The sequence below is a fragment of the Furipterus horrens genome, unplaced genomic scaffold (genome assembly GCF_987537825.1).
Source record: "Furipterus horrens unplaced genomic scaffold, mFurHor1.1.pri manual_scaffold_2, whole genome shotgun sequence".
NCBI classification, from domain to species: domain Eukaryota; kingdom Metazoa; phylum Chordata; class Mammalia; order Chiroptera; family Furipteridae; genus Furipterus; species Furipterus horrens.
The window spans coordinates 81,879,792-81,896,762 of record NW_028327172.1 but is presented as its reverse complement, the minus strand read 5'-3'; the positions used below and the strand labels follow the sequence as shown (position 1 = coordinate 81,896,762).

Genomic DNA, 16,971 nt, shown 5'->3' with positions numbered 1-16,971 from the left:
AATCTTCTGCTTGATCTAGTATTCTCCAATCAGCCTCACACCTCACCCCAGCTTCCTTGGCCACCTGTCAAGATCCTTGTCTTTCAGAACCCAAGTCAAGACTCTTCTCTTCCAGGAAACTTGCAAGCAAATTCTAACTGCACCCTTTTTTACATCGCTGCTTGATGTGCTTAACTATTAAGCACTTATCACACTGTACTGCAGTCATTTACCTGTTCCAATTAGACTACAAATTCCTTTTAAGGGCAGAGAAATTCTTATTGCCATCCACGGTGCCTGACACAATGCCAATTACATGAAATACTTAGTACCTATCAACGAATGAATGTTTTTAATTTCCACACTACTTTATGAAATTGAATCCTATCTTCCACTGCCATTATCAGAGTTTAAGCCTTTTCTTGCTTTATCATCTTACAAATCCTTCTGCCTCTAGTTTATCAACCTTCCTAATGTCACCTAAGTTCTTTCTGAAGCAAACACAATTCTGATCATGTCCTGATTAACCTCAGAAACCTCCTATTGCTGTTGGCTCCTGCCTCATTCCCAGTGGCTCTAGCAGCTCACAGTGATCCACTGTTTTCCCAGAGTGACAGTTCAGCTCTATCCTAATTACAAAACTAACCAGAAAGGGCAGACAATACCCAACCATCCTCCACTTTAATTTTGCAATCACCGTCTAATGAAGCTTATTAGCATCAGACAACCTCCAAATTGAAATTAGCATCTGATGTTACTGGTGACAGCTACAGGATTCCCATATTACGCAGTTACAGCCCTCCCCATCTTGACCGCATGGAAAACTCCACGTCATCACTCCACTTCGTGGCAGTGGTACACTGGGGGCTGGGGTGAGAAGAGGAACGACACTAAGGGGGATCACAGTCTATAGAGAATTTTAAGACAATAAAATTGACAAAAAGTCAGTTTGCTTTTTATAAACATCACAAAACTGCAATTCTGAACAATGTCGGAATAAAATACTTCTTCCTGCCAGGGAGGGCTGGCCCAGCAACACCACTCCTTAGTGACTCACTGATGTTCAGGAGTGACTCTCTGAAACCCTGATCCCACCGCAAAACAGAATAAATTACCTTTCCTAAACCCTTAATCACATCTGAATCTCCTACAAGGCCACAGCATGTTAAGGGGGTGCTAATCTTTAACCAGTATAGACATTCATGAACATACCCTCTGGCCAGCTTCCCATCAACAGTTTGCCTCAGCTGCCCACTAAGGTCCTCAGTGAGTGAAATGTGCCAAGTCCCAGTTCCTCCACGTTGCTAAGAGAAACAAACCATCATGCCTTACACTCACCCCAGAGACCAGGCTAATGGCATACAGAATATAATCTGAATTCCAAAGGCAGGCCAGCATTCATACAACACCATAATCTGGACCTAATTCTAATACATACTCTCCTCATACCAAACTACTTATACTCAGTATATTTCTGCCTAATAATGTGTCTTTTTGTACTTTGTGTCTGATTTACCTAACTGCTAAGCCCCAGAAGGAAATGTAAACACTCAATCCTGTTTAAGTGCTATAAATGTAACAGATACTCAATTCTACTGAATAAAACTTGGGACAGTTAATACATAACAAAGTAGAATACATTTTTATTATACAGAATTTTATTTTTTTTAAAAAACCTTCATTTTCATAGAATATATTTCACATTAGAGTCTCACAGTGGGAAAATAACAATTTATTACTTAAAGCTTTATATTTGTGGACAGTTCAGGACAAGTAAAATGAACACATCTGAGGATTAAGTCTCAGTTTAGAATCCGTAATATTTTGATACAAGGGACCTCTTCCCTACATAGAACTTCTCTATATTCAGAAGCTCTCTGGGCTCTTTATTCCAGAATTTAGAAATGAGCAATGTCAGCATTTCCTAACTTTAAAGACTCCCCAAAACATATAACCATTAGTGACTGGTATCGACTAAACAAAGGGGGAAGTTTTCAAACATTAAGTGCTGCCTAACTTTCTACAGTCCTTCCTCATGAATTAGTAATTTTCCCTTTCTCCATCTTTCCCAGGGCTAATAAAGAAGTTTGATCAGGTATTGAGAGTAATAAAGCTGAATTCCCTTTAAGAGTTTGATAAATTAAAATGCAAAAGCTCATATATAATGTTCAGTTACACTGTGAATCTTGTGGGAAGCTGGAAGACAACCTCAGTAGCTCACCAGAATATGGAATTCAGGCTCACAATTTCTTGAATACAATTCCTCTCAAACCTTTGCCACATAGATTAAATTCCCAAACTAACCAGGTGATTAGGAGAAGAGGTTTATCTCACCAATGAACTCATGTGTTATTTCCTCCTTATTGTGAGATGAATGGCATGACAGAGCAGAGGCAAAGAGGTGTACAATCAATTCTCAAGGTATTAAGTCAAAAAGGTCAGAGCTTCCACAGCATGGCAACAGCTTTGCAGATGCCCACATCATGATAGTTGAAATAACAAAGCCCAGCAAAGGTAAAAGCCGAGAGTGCCAAAAGGCCTGCCTTGGCAGCTTTCTGCAATGCATCTCCATGGGCGTAGTCAGTAACAACTTGTCCAAGGCCCCTAAGGAAAAAAAAAGTCACAGTGCAAGTGAAAAATCACAAAGGAAGTTAGAAGACATGTTATACACATAACTTGGCTATAAAAACCAAAATAAAGGAATCAAATGTTTCCTAAAAAATATAATAAAGATATCTTCCCATTTTTCAGATTCAACTTTCCAGTTTTTATATCAGAGATAGTAATTAATTGCTAATTCTATCTACAAAATCTTGGGTTTTTAAAAAATACTTAATGCTCTATACAGTTTTTCATTAATTGCAAGAGAATGTAGTAAACAGGTATTATGTGCCAGAACCTGTTGTAGATGCTGGGAGTACAGCAACTAAGACAGGCTCCCTGCCCTTACGGCACATTTACTCTAGTGAAGCAGAAAGAAAAGAGTATATATGTGCTGTAAAGTAATAGTTTACAAAGGTCAACCTGAATGAGAAGAAAATTCCAAGCAAAAGTGACAATGACTTTGGTAACTTTGAAGAATCGTAAGAAGGTTAGTATGGCTGGAGAACATGGGGATCCGAAGGCAGGAATAGATTATACGGGACCTTAAAGCAGATGTGCTTTAAGGAGAGTGACCTAACTTCACATTTTTAAATAACAGTTTCATTGAGATAAAATTCACATACCATAAAATTAACCCTTCTTAAGAGTTAAGGGTGGAATGACTTTTAGTATGCTCAAAGTTGTGCAACAGTATCACTATTTAACTCCAGAACTTTCTCATCACCCCCGAAAGAAACCCTGTACCTAATAACCCATTATCCAACCACTAATTTGTTTTCTGTCTCTATGGATTTGCCTGTTCTGGACATTTTATATTTGACTTAGCACAACGTTTTCAAGGTTCATCCATGTTGTAGTATGTATCAGTACTTCAATCCTTTGTATGGCCAAATAACACAGACATACCTCATTTTATTGCGCTTTTCTTTATTGCATTTTGCAGATATTGTGGTTTGTGGCAACCCTGCATCGAGCAGGTCTATTGGTGCCATTTTTCCAAGATCATTTGCTCATTTCGTCTCTGTCATATTTTGGTAATTCTCAAAATATTTCAAACTTTTTCATTAATATTATATTTGTTATGATGATCTTAGATATTACTAGGGCAAGACCCTCCACCAGAAAAGTTATGACTTGATGAAGGCTCAGATAATGGTTAGCAATCTTTTTTAACAAAAAGAGGTTTTTAATTAAGGTATATACTTTTTCAGACATAATGCTATTGCACACTTAATAGACTACAGTATATATAGTGTAAACAACCTTTATATGCACTGGGAAACCACAAAATGCATGTGACTAACTTTACTGAAATATTCATTTTATTGCAGTGGTCTGGAACTGAACCCGCACTATCTCCACGGTCTGCCTGTACTCACATATATCACAGTCTATTCAGCTATTCATCAGTTTATAGACATTTGAATTGTTTCCACTTTTTGGCTATTATAAATAACACTGCTATGAACACTGTTGTGCAAGTTTTTATATGGGGTCATATGTTTTCAATTTTGGGGAGGGATATACACCTAAAAATGTTTCCCAAAGTGGCTGCAACATTTTATATTTCCAGCAGAGATATATAAGGAGTCCAACTTTTTGACATCCTTGAAACACTTCTTATTGTCCATCTTTTTTATTACAGCCATTCTAGTAGGTATGAAGTGGTATCTCATTGTGGTTTCCATTTCTCTAATAACAAATTCTGTTGAGCATTTTTTTTAATGTGCTTACTGGATATCTATATATGTTCTTTGGATAAATGTAATTTTACTTTTTAAAAAGGTCACTGTTATACTGTGGCAAATGCACAATGCAGGCAAGAACAGAAGCAGAAAACTACCTAGGAGGCAACTGAAGTAGTACAGGCGAGGCTGTTGGCTTAACACAGGCTTATGACAGGGGAGATAGTGTGAAGTGATCATTCAAGCTATGTCTAAAGGAGAGACTAACAGAAAGAGCTGATGGCCCAGATGTAGGATAAGACAAAAAGAAATATCTAGAAAGACTCCTAGGATTTTTGACCTGACAACTGGTTTAATTGAGTTGGGAAGAAGAGAAGAGAAGGTTTTGAGGAGAAAACAAGAGAGATGTGAAAGAAAAGTTATTTTTGGCAAAGTTAAATTTAGGATGACTATTAAACACAGAGTGACTGTCAGTTTGACAACTGGAAATGAAAGTCTGCAGCTCAGGAAAATAAAATACGTAAGTCTGAGCTAACCTTGGGAATGTGTATAGACAGAAAATTTAAGAAGGCCTAGAACTGACCCCAGGATTCAGACCATTATTATTCAGAGGTCAGCCAAGAGGAGAAGAGCTCGCAGAGGAGACTGAGAAGGTACAGCTGAAGAGGTGGAAGGAAAAAGGTATTGCCTCTAGAACACGAAAGAAAAATTATTTAAGAAATATTCAATTCAGCTGAAAGCTACTGAGAGTTCAAGTAAGTGGAGAGAGAACAACCAACCAGATTTGGAAAAATGAAAGTCTTTGGTGACTTTGGTAAGAATGACTTCGGTTAAATAGTTGGGATAAAAGCCCAGAGACTGGAACCTTAGCTGGTGTGGCTCAGGGATTGAGTGCCGGCCTACAAACCAGAAGGTTGCCAGTTCAAGTCCCAGTCAAGGCATGTGCCTCAGTTGCAGGCCAGGTCCCTAGTTGGGGGTGTGGGAGAGGCAACTGATCAATGTATCTCTCTCATACATCTATGTTTCTCTCCCTCTCTTTCTCCCTCCCTTCCCCTCTAAAAAATAAATAAAATCTTTTTTTAAAAAGAGAGATTGGATGCTGAAGAACTAGTGCACAAGATAGACATTTCTTTCCAGTCATTTCTTTGTGTGTATGAATAGTAAAGAGAAAATTAGTGAGGTAACTGGAGAAGTCAATTATAATTTTTAAAAAAGTATTACTTTAGAATATCTCTTATTCTGATTTTTCATTAATTTAAATGGATCTCCTTTCAAGAAATGCATGTTAAAGGAATATTACTGTACCTGTAATCTAATTTTCCATATGCAACTAGAATCCTTTATTTTGAAAGGTCCATGTGGTTAAAGGGTAAATCTTCTAACCAACCCTAGATTTTGCCTACCCTAGAAAACTAGGTGGGCAAAATCCCCTTTAAGGCTAGCTAGAAAATGATCCTGATAAGTCACTTAACTTCCCTGGGGTTTAGTTTCCACATCTGTAAAATAATAGTTTTCGTTAAAGATATTCTGCCAAGTCCTTTCCATTCTAATAAAATACCTCCCCTACCACAATATCACCTTGTCCTTACAAAACAAATTAAAATGAACTCAAGGAACCCAACTGGATAAAATGAATAAACTAGAAATTCATTCATTAAATATTTACTTAGTACTACGTGTCAGGTATTGCTAAAGCACTAAAAACACAATAACAAACAAAAACTGTCAAAAACCTATATAATATATTTTTTTAGAGGGCAAGACTGAAATATAGTATAGAGGATGCACATTTGGATAATAAAATTATGATATAATATAAGGAAGTGATTATTATAAAAATCAGGATAATCGTTCCTGATGAGGGACACTGGACGGTTTATGACAGAAATAGAACACAAGGAAGAGAAGGTGGCGGCATAAGCACGCATGGCTCACTTCCTCACACAGCCACATCAAAATTACAACTAAAATATAGAACAACCATCAGTCAGAACTGTCAGATACCAAGTTGAATGGAAGTCTGACAACCACAGAATTAAACCACATCCATCGAGCCAGGTAGGAGGGGTGCAGATGCGGAATGGGCTGGTCTCTCACCCATGTGTGGTGGGTAAAAATTGGGAATGGGTATCTCAGGAGTGAGGAGTCCCAGCCTCACACCTGGCATCCAAGCCCAGGGTTCCAGTGCCAGGAATATAAGTCCCCACAACTTCTGGCTGTAAAAACCAGCGGAGATTGAGTCAGTGGAAGAAACTGCTGGAGCCCCAAGCAGTTCATCTTAAAGAACCCACACACAGACCCACCTACTCAAACTCACTCCCTCTGACCTCCAGCACCAGGGTAGCAGCTTGAAAGGCACCAGTGGCATACAGGGAAGAACTGAAGTGTCTGGCATCAAGGTGAGCAGGAGTCACTGTCTTTTTTCTAAACCCTCCCCACACAGAGCCAGCAAGCTGGTGACATATCTGAGATTCCATCAACCTGGCCAACACTGTTTGACCTGCCCTTGGAGATCCCCAGAGACTCTGCCCCACTTAATTTACAGGCCCACCCAAACTGCTTTTCTATATGAATACCTGGTCTTGGCTAACGCTTCACAACTTCCTAAATCCTATCAAATAAGCAACAGCTGGCCTCACTGAGCTCCCGGTCTGGCACTACAAGCAGTCAGCTTAGATTCCTAGGACTCTCCAAGTCCAGAGCAAGGAGTAGCCATCTCAGATTGCTTTATAGCTCAGGCAGGGTGGCCCCAGGGAAAACACAGGTGGGGGCTGATCTTGGTCTGCACCACCCGGGAAACCCCAGGGCTAGCACACCCAGTGGACAGCTACCACCCTGTCCCTACACAGCTAATCTTCCACAGGGGGTGGTGGTTGGTGGTCAGTGGTCACAGCCCATCTTTGCAGCTGACTGGCCTGGATAAATCCCTCCCATTGATCTACCAACAGCAACCGAGGCTCAACTATAAGAGGGGAGTGTACTCAGCCCACAGAAAGGGCACAGACTAAGTGCCCAGCTTGGGTGATAGGAGAGGCTGTGCCACTGGATCCTACAGGACACCTACTACATTACGCCAGACTACCAAGACACAGAGTCAAAGCAGCTCTACCCAATACACAGAAACAAACACAGGGAGGCTGCCAAATTGAGGAGGCAAAGAAATATGACCCAAATGAAAGAACAGAACAAAACCCCAGAAAAAGAACTAAATGAAACGGAGATAACCAACCAATCAGATGAAGAATTCAAAATACTGGTGACCAGGATGCTCATAGAAATGACTGAGTATGGCTACAAAATAAAGAAAGAGGTGAAGTAAAGAAAAATATACAGGGAACCAACAGTGATGGGAAGGAAGCTGGGATTCAAATCAATGACTTGGAACAAAAGGAAGAAATAAACATTCACCTGGAACAGAAAGAAGAACCAAGAATTGAAAAAAATGAGGATTAGGAACCTCTGCGACAACTTTAAACGTACCAACATCGGAATCATAGGGGTGCCAGAAGGAGAAGAGGAAGAGCAAGACATTGAAAACTTACTTGAAAAAATAATGAAAGAAAACTTCCCTAATTTGGCAAAGGAAATACACATACAAGTCCAGGAAGCACAGAGTCTCAAACAAGTTGGACCCAAAAGGACTACAAGAAGACACACCATAATTAAAATGCCAAAGATTAAAGACAAAGAGAGAATCTTAAAAGCAGCAAGAGAAGAGAGTTACCTACAAAGGAGCTCCCGTAAGACTGTCAGCTCATTTCTCAAAAAAAACTTTGCAGGCAAGAAGGGACTGGCAACAAGAATTCAAGGTGATAAAAACCAAGGACCTTACAACCAAGATTACTCTACTCAGCAAGGCTATCATTTGGAATGGAAGGACAGATAAAGTGCTTCCCAGACAAGGTAAAAGCTAAAGGAGTTCATCATCACTAAGCCCTTATCATATGACATGTTAAAGGGACTTACTTAAGAAATAGATCAAAACTATGAACATTAAAACGACAACAGCCCTGGCTGGTGTGGCTCAGTGGAATGAGTGCCAACCTGTGAACCAAAGGGTCGCCAGTTTGATTCCCAGTGACGGCACATGCCTGGATTGCAGGCCAGGTCTCCAGTTGGGGGTGAGCAAGAGGCAACCACACATTTACGTTTCTCTCCCTCTCTTTCTCCTTCTCCTCCCCTCTCTAAAAATAAATAAATAAAATGTTTAGAAACGTAAAATAAAATGACAACAAACTCACAACTATCAACAACTGAATCTATAACTAAGATTACAAACTAAGCAAACAACCAGGAAAAGAATCATAGGTATGGGGATCACCTGGAGGGTTATCAGTTGGGAGGGGTGAGGGGGAGAAATGGGGATATGGTGCAGGGTTCAAGATGCATAATTGGTAGGAACTAAATAAGACAGGGGGATGTTAAGAACAGTACATATAGGGAGGGGCGAAGTCAAAGAACTTACATGCACGACCCATGGATATAAACTAAGGAGGGAGGTATAACTGGAGTAAAGGGGGATACATGGTGGAGCGGGGTACAGGGATAACAATTGAGACAACTGTAACAGCATAATCATATAAATATACTTTAAAAAAATACACACACACAAAGAAGCTTCTGGAGTAGGAAGCATAGTTCTATTTCTTGACCTGGGTAGTATTACCCCAATTATTCATTAAGTCATATATTTAATTCTTGTGATTTTCCGTATCTGTGTTTTTATTACAGTGGGGAGAGACAAGGATATGTAAAACAATAAATAGATGATGTATTATATTAGAATGTAGTAAGTGTTGGGAAGGATACTAAAATTTTGAGTAAGTGTAGATAAGGCTTCAATAAGAAGGTGACATTTAAGATCGAAGTAAATGAAGGAATAACCCAAGTATATAACTAGAAAAAGTTTCAGGCAGAAGGAACAATAAAAGTGAAGTCTTGAGGCCTGGAATGTCCCTGGTGTGTTCAAGAATTATCAAGGAAGTCAGCATGAATGAAGGGAGAGTAGCTGGAGATGAAGAAACAGAACCAGATTGCATGGAATCTAGACCACTGTAAGAATTCTACTTTCGGTTTGAGTATGATCAGAAGACAACAAATGGTTTGAGAAGGGGACTTTCTTGACCTGACTTAATATTTTAACAGGATCACTGGGGCAGCCATGTTGGAAATAGACAGAAGGGGGTCTAGTTAAGCAACTGGAATCAAAGACATTGACCAAGTTTGGGGAATGAACAAACAGAATGGAAATTAATTCAGACTGGAAAGAGTGCTGAAGAAAGCTATCTGGGGGACATCAGTTTTATAACATATTACATTCAAAATTAGATATGGGAGTGAAGACACTGAATGGGCAGGTAGATACATAAACCTGGGCACTGACACATTTTATGTGTTTTAAAGTTGTTTACAGGTCTTGAGTGTCGCAATCAGCTTCTCCCTTACATGCAATAATGAAACAAGCTCACAGCAAACAAACTGAACAAACAGTAGATACTGAAGGCACTGCTGTTACTTGCCAGTGACCATGGAGAGTGAGGACTGCAGCCAGGGAGTAGTCCATCGCAGAGGAAGGATTCAAATAAGCAGCTGGAAGTAGGCCCAGGAGCAAAACACTGACAACCCTCTCACCAGTCCAGTGGAGAGACGCAGCCTTGGAACCAGCTATAGAAAGAGAGCCAGATTCATAAGAATCAAAGGGTTAAACCTCTCTCTCGCATTTAGTATCTGCCACAGCGTAACTCAAACTGACAGAATAGCAAGCAGTATGCATGTAAGACTTAATTCTGAGCATAAAGAGAGTAAAATAAAGAAGGTAACTGAAAGAGATGCTAGCTCCCTTTTTCAGTACAGGGTGTCTCAACACCTACATATGTTGACTGAAGACAGAGCCACTTTACTTATAGGAAAAAAAGATGGACAAAATATCTTTGCAGAATTACCAATTTGGACTTCAGTGTAATGGACAGATACCTTATGAATACAAGTTAGTGACACTTGAAAAAATTCCTTTAAAACATTACTATTTTTACACCTTCTAATCTTTAGAAAGTAATATTAAAAATCCTCCTAAAACAACATTAAAGTAGTCAACTCAGAGAAGCAAGGTTCTGATGTCAGCTTTTATAATCAAGGTCCTTGTTCTGCCCCATTGCTTATGAACCGAAATGGAACATGAAAACTTATTTTAAGCAAGTGAAAAACAAAATGGGCTATAAACATTTCTTTGAGAGCCTCTATCTTTTTGTGGTTACAGATCCCTTTGTGAATCTAATAAAAGGATAGAGTAACTTCCCAGAAAAATACACATGGGCACATAAATTAAAAACTCTATATACAACTTCAGGGGCTTTCCTTCAGTCTCATGCACCCCAAGTTAAAACTACTCTGCTCAATCTAACTAAACTGAGAGGAGAAATGCAAAAACAAAAACTTTACAAAGATAAAATTATTCTAAAAAGCAAAGACTACACTTGCCTCCTTTCTCATAACTCAGATGCAACTATATCTAAGTGGCTGATTTAAGAATGAAGTATATATATATATATATATACACACACACACACACACACACACATTTTTTTTTGAGAGAGGAGAAAGAGAATCATCAATTTGTTGTTCCACTTACTTATGCATTCATTGGTTGATTCTTATATGTGCTCTGACTGGGGACTGAACCCAAAACCTTGGCATATTGGGAGATGCTCTAACCAACTGAGCTACCTGGCCAGGGCTCAAGAGAAGTCTTTAACTCTGTAAAATACTGATATTTCCAGACTTCAAAAATGGAAATACCACAATTAACTCATTATTCATCTAGAGACTTTCTAAGACTAATTTTAATAATATCTGAATAGCAGTCATCCAAGAAAAGCCATGCTTTTAATATGAACCTATATAAAAATAAATAATTACAACTATAAACATGCATAACTTTTTAAATATCGTCCCCTATTCTAAATTATTTGCATCTGGCTCCTCTCCATAAGCTAAATAAATACGAGTGATTAAACTACTGAACAAACTCTTCCTACAGAGCTATTTTCTTAAAAAAAAAAAAAAAAAATTTTTTTTTAAAGACTTATACCAGAAGTTTCTCTATGAGTGTAAATGGTATCATTCAACATGCTGGCATTGTCTGCCCACAGGTGTAAGCTATGTCTTCACTTGACAGAGTTGGACACAAGAGTTCCCCCTATAGACAACAAGTCCTCCCAAAGACATGATAATTAATTAAGACAAAGATGGCCAGAGCCCAGAAAGCAGCAGAGATGGAGAAAACATACAGTGGCGGCTGGGTGATAGGTGAATGTGCTGTATTCCACACCATCCTGGCATAGGTTGGTCCTGGAGAAATGCCGAGATTTGAGCAGGTCTGATCACTGGGGTTCGGAGGAAGAGAGCTGAAGAGAAGACATTAGGGTGATCATAAGCACTTCCCTTGCAACAGGACTGATAAGACTTTTTAAATGGCCACAGGCAAGCTACTTCAACCTAAATACTGGATAACATCTCATCTATAAAATAAGGATAGCACTTATTTCACTGGGTTGCTGTAAGGTCAGACTAAGTAGCCACTGAAAGACTGAAAAATCAAACCACTTATATAAAAGGACTTTACTTTTACTAATTTTGAAAAGTAAATTATAGCCCTGACTGGTGTGGCTCAGGGGTTGGGCACTGTCCCACAAATCAAAAGGATACCAGTTGATTCCCAGTCAGGGCACATGCCTAGGTTGTGGGCCAGGTGCCTGGTTAGGGGTATGCGAGAAGCAAATGACCTATGTTTCTCTCTCACACTGATGTTTCTCTCCTCTTCCTCCCTCTCTTCCCCTCTCTCTACAAATAAATAAATAAAATCTTTTTTTTTAAGTAATTTATAGCTTTCGCTTCCATGTATTCATCTGCTCTACACTGGAGTAAGAGATAAAGGATGTGGTCTTTGTCCTCAAGAATTCAGTCTAGTTAGGGAAGTTTATCTATTACCATCTTCCTTTTCAAGATCAATTTCTCCACTTGTACTCTTGGATGTATCCATTTCTGTCCCATCTGGGATCCTGTCTTAGTTAAAAAAATACAGAGACCTAAATTAACCTAATTCTGCCAATTAGTAGCTGAGAAATGACCAGCAATTAAGTTAAACACCCTCTAATCTCAATGTCCTCATCTGTAAAAGGTAAATAATAGCACTTACTTCGTAACACTGTTGAAAATTAAATAATTTAGGCAAGGTGCCTATATTATAGAATTCCCAGAAAGTAATAAGCAATCAATAAAAGGTAATTTCTCTGCCACATCTTTAACCTCTTTCCTATTGGCCATTTTCCCTCCACTGATGTAAAATACCTCCCTTGGTTCTAATTCTGCTATTGCCCAAGTACTCTTTTCCTGCTCTTTCTCCCCTTTCCAGTCATACTTCTTTAAAGTGTTATCTAAATAATCTTGAATTCTTCACTTCCTTATCATTCTTTAACTTAGAAACTTATTTTTATCCACACCAAAGCTGCTTTGGTAAGTTGCCAATGGTCTCAAGTAGCCATAAGCAAGGGGTGGGCGTTTCAGCATCACCTGGCATTGGTGATCTTTATTCCCTTCTTTTCTCAGACAGAAGCCTCTTCTGGTTCTCTCTTTGATTCTCTGATCATCTTATTTCCAGTCTCCTCCTGCAGTCACGCTTAAATGTTTTCCCAGGATTCCATTATCTGTCTATTGCTCTCCTTTCTTTCTCTGCCCACTCCTAGCCATTCTGTCCACTCAGCGTCTACTGCCTATAAACTGGTAACACCCAAATTCTGTATCTCCAGTCCTGATATTTCTCCAGTCTCAGAAGTTTAAGTGCCTGCTGGGCCTCTCTCCTGCAATATCCTACATGGTCCTCAAACACTCCATGCCAAAAACTAAAATCATCCTTCACAACTCACTTTCTCATCTAAAATTATCTCCTATTTGCATGTTCCCCATTTTAATGACATCCAGCTACTCTTCAAACTAATCCGAAAATCTGGAAGTCATGTAGGACTTTCTCCCTAAATTCAGTCAATTGCCTAATCATATTAGTGTACCCTAACAACTCTGGAGGCAATTTTCTCTTTTTTGTACTACTCTCCAAGTTCAGGACCTCACCATCCTTGCCTGGACTACTACAACAATGCCCTCTCTCATGTCCCTGACTTGTGTCTTAGTCTATCTATCTCCCATGATGGCCATCTACCACATTGTTACCAAGATGGACAATCTAAACTGCAAATCTATGTCCCATCTTTCAATGGCCCCCCTTCACTCCAGGTAAAATAAATACTCCTTATCAAGACAAGCTCTTGTATGATTTGATTCCAGTTGACCTCATTCCTAATCTCAAGCTTCACACTCTTAACAATATCTGATTTGTGGTTTTCTCTCATAACAACCAGTTCCTACACCTTCATCATTGCTTTTGCTCCTCCTAGTAGCCCTAGCTGTAATGCCCTTATTCCTGTGGCCTTCTTTATGCCCAAGAATCAAACCAGGCACACCTCCTTCAGGACCGGAGGCAAAGTAATCCTTCCAGAGAGCTAAATATATTCTCCCTCTGGAGTGGCAAAACAATTTATGTACAGCACAACAGTTTTTGTTTGATGTTAAATTATATGTGTTTTCCCTATAAAAGAGAAGACTTTGAGGACAAGTCCATTCACAGTTGTATCCCAAAACTGCTACAGTGCCTGGTATAACACAAATGCCTGGTTCAATGATTATCGAATTGATCCCCTAAACCAACTCCAGGGAACATGAGCAAGACCAAGCACTGGGACTTAGATCCTCTTTTCTGATTCATTCTAAGGAGAGTGGGGGGACGGGGAGCTCTTATGAATAGCCTCAGCATGACTGTAACTTCCAGAAAGAATTCTCTTTCAGATTTACCCCTTCACCACGTCGCCCAGAACAGGAGAGAGAGGCGCTCGGCTGAATATCTGTGCCCGTAGGCAAGATGGTCATTGCTGTGGTTTCGGCAATAAATTCCCTGCTCAAGAGGTCTCACCACCCCGCAGCCGAGCCTCACCGCATCCCCTTTCCCAGCTGGGAAGCTGCGCTAAGAGCCTTCGCCTGCCAGAACACCTCACCTCGGCCTCCTTGGGCACCACAGAGGGCACTCAGCCTCCAGATACTCGCCATCTCGCTCCTTAAGGCTCAAGGTCATCCAGCAACCCGGAAACAGTCATAGGACAACTCCCACCCCATGACGACGAAAGAAAATACGGAAAAGGAAAACGCTAAGTGAACCGGAAGTCGGGAATCGGCGCGCGCCCGCCGCACATGCGCACAGCCACCGTTGCGGAGGTCTGGGGCCCAACGTGGACAATGGCGGAGCTGGGTGAGGTGGACGAAGCGGAATTGCAGCGCTTGGTGGCGGCAGAACAGCAGAAGGCTCAGTTCACTGCACAGGTGCGGGGACAGGGACCTGGGTCAAGAGAAAATAGGGTAAAGTACAGGTCCCAGACATCCGCGGAGCTCCGTATGCCGGCGTCGCGGTGAGGTCGCCCGAAGTCCCTGCTGTTCCAGGTTCCCCTCTCAAAAAAAAACGAGTCGTGGCACTCCTGCCGCTGGTGACCGGTGGTGCTCAGTGCCCGTTAAGCAAGCGCAGGGTGGGGGAAAGAGAAAGGTGTAAAGCAGAACAGAAAGATTTGGGCGACGCAAGGCCACGGGAGCCTAGTTTGGCAGGGAGGGCTGACATTGCGAAGATCTAGGTTCCAGTCTAATCTGTCACTTACTGGCCACGTGCCCCTAGACGAAACTCCCGTTCAGTGTGCGTCTTGGTTTCGTAGTCGCCGGTTGCCTCACTGGATTTTGAGGATCCAGTGCGATAATGTATTTGAAAACAATAGAGTCGTAGAACATTACTGGGGAGAGGGGAGCTCTGAAGTTATCGGTCTAGGCCGTTAGTTTACAACAAGAGTTTTGGAGCCCTTTCGGCATTGTTTGGAACCCCGGAGTGGCCCCTTATTAGCTGCATTACGTCAGGCTAATTGCTAACCAACGCCTCTTAAATAAGATAAGTCATCTTTTAGGAAAAGAAAAAGGATTGACTTAATGCTTAGTTCCCATCCTCCCAATAATGAATCAGTGGTAAATGGCTTTTTTCTCTTCCCACCCCATTCTCAAAACCCTGGTTAGAAATCTTTGAATCCTGAACATTATGAAAGTGCATACATTTTCTGTGCCTGTATGTACATTTTTCTGGTGAGTGGATCCATAAGCTTCATTGGATTCTTAAATGTGTTCGTGACCCCAAAAAGGTTAAAAACTTAAGAACTACCCTTTAATAAGGGACAGGTTTAGAATGGTTTGGGTGCAGTGGTTTGGGGTAATTAATTGGTGCCATACTTTCCCAGCTTACTCCGCTGCTAGTTTGGAAATATAAAAAAATAATCCTGCCTGAAAATTTACATTCTGATTGAGGACTTGACACAATTAGGAAATAATAGACAGTGGTCTTCAAGGAGGTAAGAATTTGAACTGTTTGATGATGGGTAAAATCTTCAGGAAGGACATTTCAGGAGTATTATTAAGAGTCAAGTTGAACCCTGGCTGTTGTGGCTTAGTGGATTGAGCACCGACCTGCTGCAACCAATAGGTTGCCGGTTCCATTCCAGGTGAGGGCACATAGTTGGGTTGTGGGCCTGGTCCCCAGTTGGAGGCATGTGAAAGGCAACCAATAGATGTTTCTCTCCCTCTTTCTCCCTCCCTTCCCCTCTCACTGAAAAAAATCTTTTTAAAAATTTTTTTAAAAAGTCGAGTATGCTGTGTGGGCCTCATTGAAATGGAATGAGTGGGGGGTTAAATAAGGGAGTGGGTACCCTGAATGGTTAACAGAGAAATTGATGCATTAAGCAAGCAGAGAGGTGACTTGATGGAAAATATTTTTTAATTACTAAAGAAGAGAAAAATAGAAAAGGAGGGTAAAAGGAATGAGGATCTGGACAATACTGGAGACAGATTAGGAAGTGAGGAAAGAAGAGAGCCACAGTTTGTTGATTGAATGTTTTAGTCAGGTGACAGAAAATAAAAATGAGAAGAGGCATATTGGCAGTTAGGCCTGTATACAGACCCAATGGTTACTATTTTTCTTTCCTCTTAGGTGCATCACTTCATGGAGCTATGCTGGGATAAGTGTGTGGAGAAGCCAGGGAATCGCCTGGACTCTCGCACTGAAAATTGTCTCTCCAGCTGTGTGGACCGCTTCATTGACACAACCCTTGCTATCACCAGTCGGTTTGCCCAGATTGTACAGAAAGGAGGGCAGTAGGCCATTCCTGGGAGAATGACAGAAGCAGCAAAGACTCATTATTAAGCAGATGGAAGGGCCAGTGGGGGCAAATTGTCAACCCACTGACAGGTCAACTTCAGGCCATTACCAAGCCTGTTGGTGCTAAAAAGTAATTCATCAAATGTTCAAATGTGAAATTTATTTATTTGGAATTCAGAAATTCTACCTTGTATCACAAAAGTTATTCAATAAATGTGAGTTCTCCAACTTTTTTAAAAAATCCCATTTTAGGATTTAGTAAGATTTCTGATTGGCAGGAACACTAGAAATAAATATGTTCCAAGGCTAGTAGGGCAAATAGGAGATAGTAGGTTTTAAAGAGCCACCCTAAGCCATATTTAAGGGGGCTGGAAGAACCATCAAAGCTCTAGCCTAAGGCATAGAAGAAAATTTAGGGTT

General features: G+C 40.5%; 2 protein-coding genes across 2 annotated transcripts; one reads left to right on the top strand and one right to left on the bottom strand.

Annotated features, from left to right (window-relative positions):
• Nucleotides 1-1,615: 1,615 nt before the first annotated feature.
• On the bottom strand, nucleotides 1,616-14,474 carry SDHD (succinate dehydrogenase complex subunit D). Its single transcript, XM_090265936.1, has 4 exons — nucleotides 14,369-14,474; nucleotides 11,555-11,671; nucleotides 9,788-9,932; nucleotides 1,616-2,583 (listed from the first exon to the last, which is right to left on the bottom strand). Exons 1-4 carry the CDS (start codon nucleotides 14,418-14,420, stop codon nucleotides 2,418-2,420), a joined length of 480 nt encoding a protein of 159 aa, XP_090122062.1. The 5' UTR covers nucleotides 14,421-14,474; the 3' UTR covers nucleotides 1,616-2,417.
• A 69-nt stretch (nucleotides 14,475-14,543) lies between these two features.
• Nucleotides 14,544-16,779, top strand: TIMM8B (translocase of inner mitochondrial membrane 8 homolog B). The gene is made up of 2 exons (XM_090265938.1): nucleotides 14,544-14,690; nucleotides 16,384-16,779. The coding sequence occupies exons 1-2, from the start codon at nucleotides 14,562-14,564 to the stop codon at nucleotides 16,549-16,551; spliced, it is 297 nt and encodes a 98-aa protein (XP_090122064.1). The 5' UTR covers nucleotides 14,544-14,561; the 3' UTR covers nucleotides 16,552-16,779.
• Nucleotides 16,780-16,971: the final 192 nt, after the last annotated feature.

What these genes read in the sequence shown, in the direction of transcription:
- SDHD (XM_090265936.1), bottom strand. Translation starts at nt 14,420, where the DNA reads ATGGCGAGTATCTGGAGGCTGAGTGCCCTCTGTGGTGCCCAAGGAGGC. An exon ending in TGGTGCCCAAGGAGGCCGAG is followed by an intron (nt 11,672 to 14,368) that starts GTGAGGTGTTCT and finishes TCTTCTCTTCAG; the next exon opens with CTCTCTTCCTCCGAACCCCA. An exon ending in CCTATCACCCAGCCGCCACT is followed by an intron (nt 9,933 to 11,554) that starts GTATGTTTTCTC and finishes CTCTTTCTATAG; the next exon opens with CTGGTTCCAAGGCTGCGTCT.
- TIMM8B (XM_090265938.1), top strand. Translation starts at nt 14,562, where the DNA reads ATGCGCACAGCCACCGTTGCGGAGGTCTGGGGCCCAACGTGGACAATG. An exon ending in AGGCTCAGTTCACTGCACAG is followed by an intron (nt 14,691 to 16,383) that starts GTGCGGGGACAG and finishes CTTTCCTCTTAG; the next exon opens with GTGCATCACTTCATGGAGCT.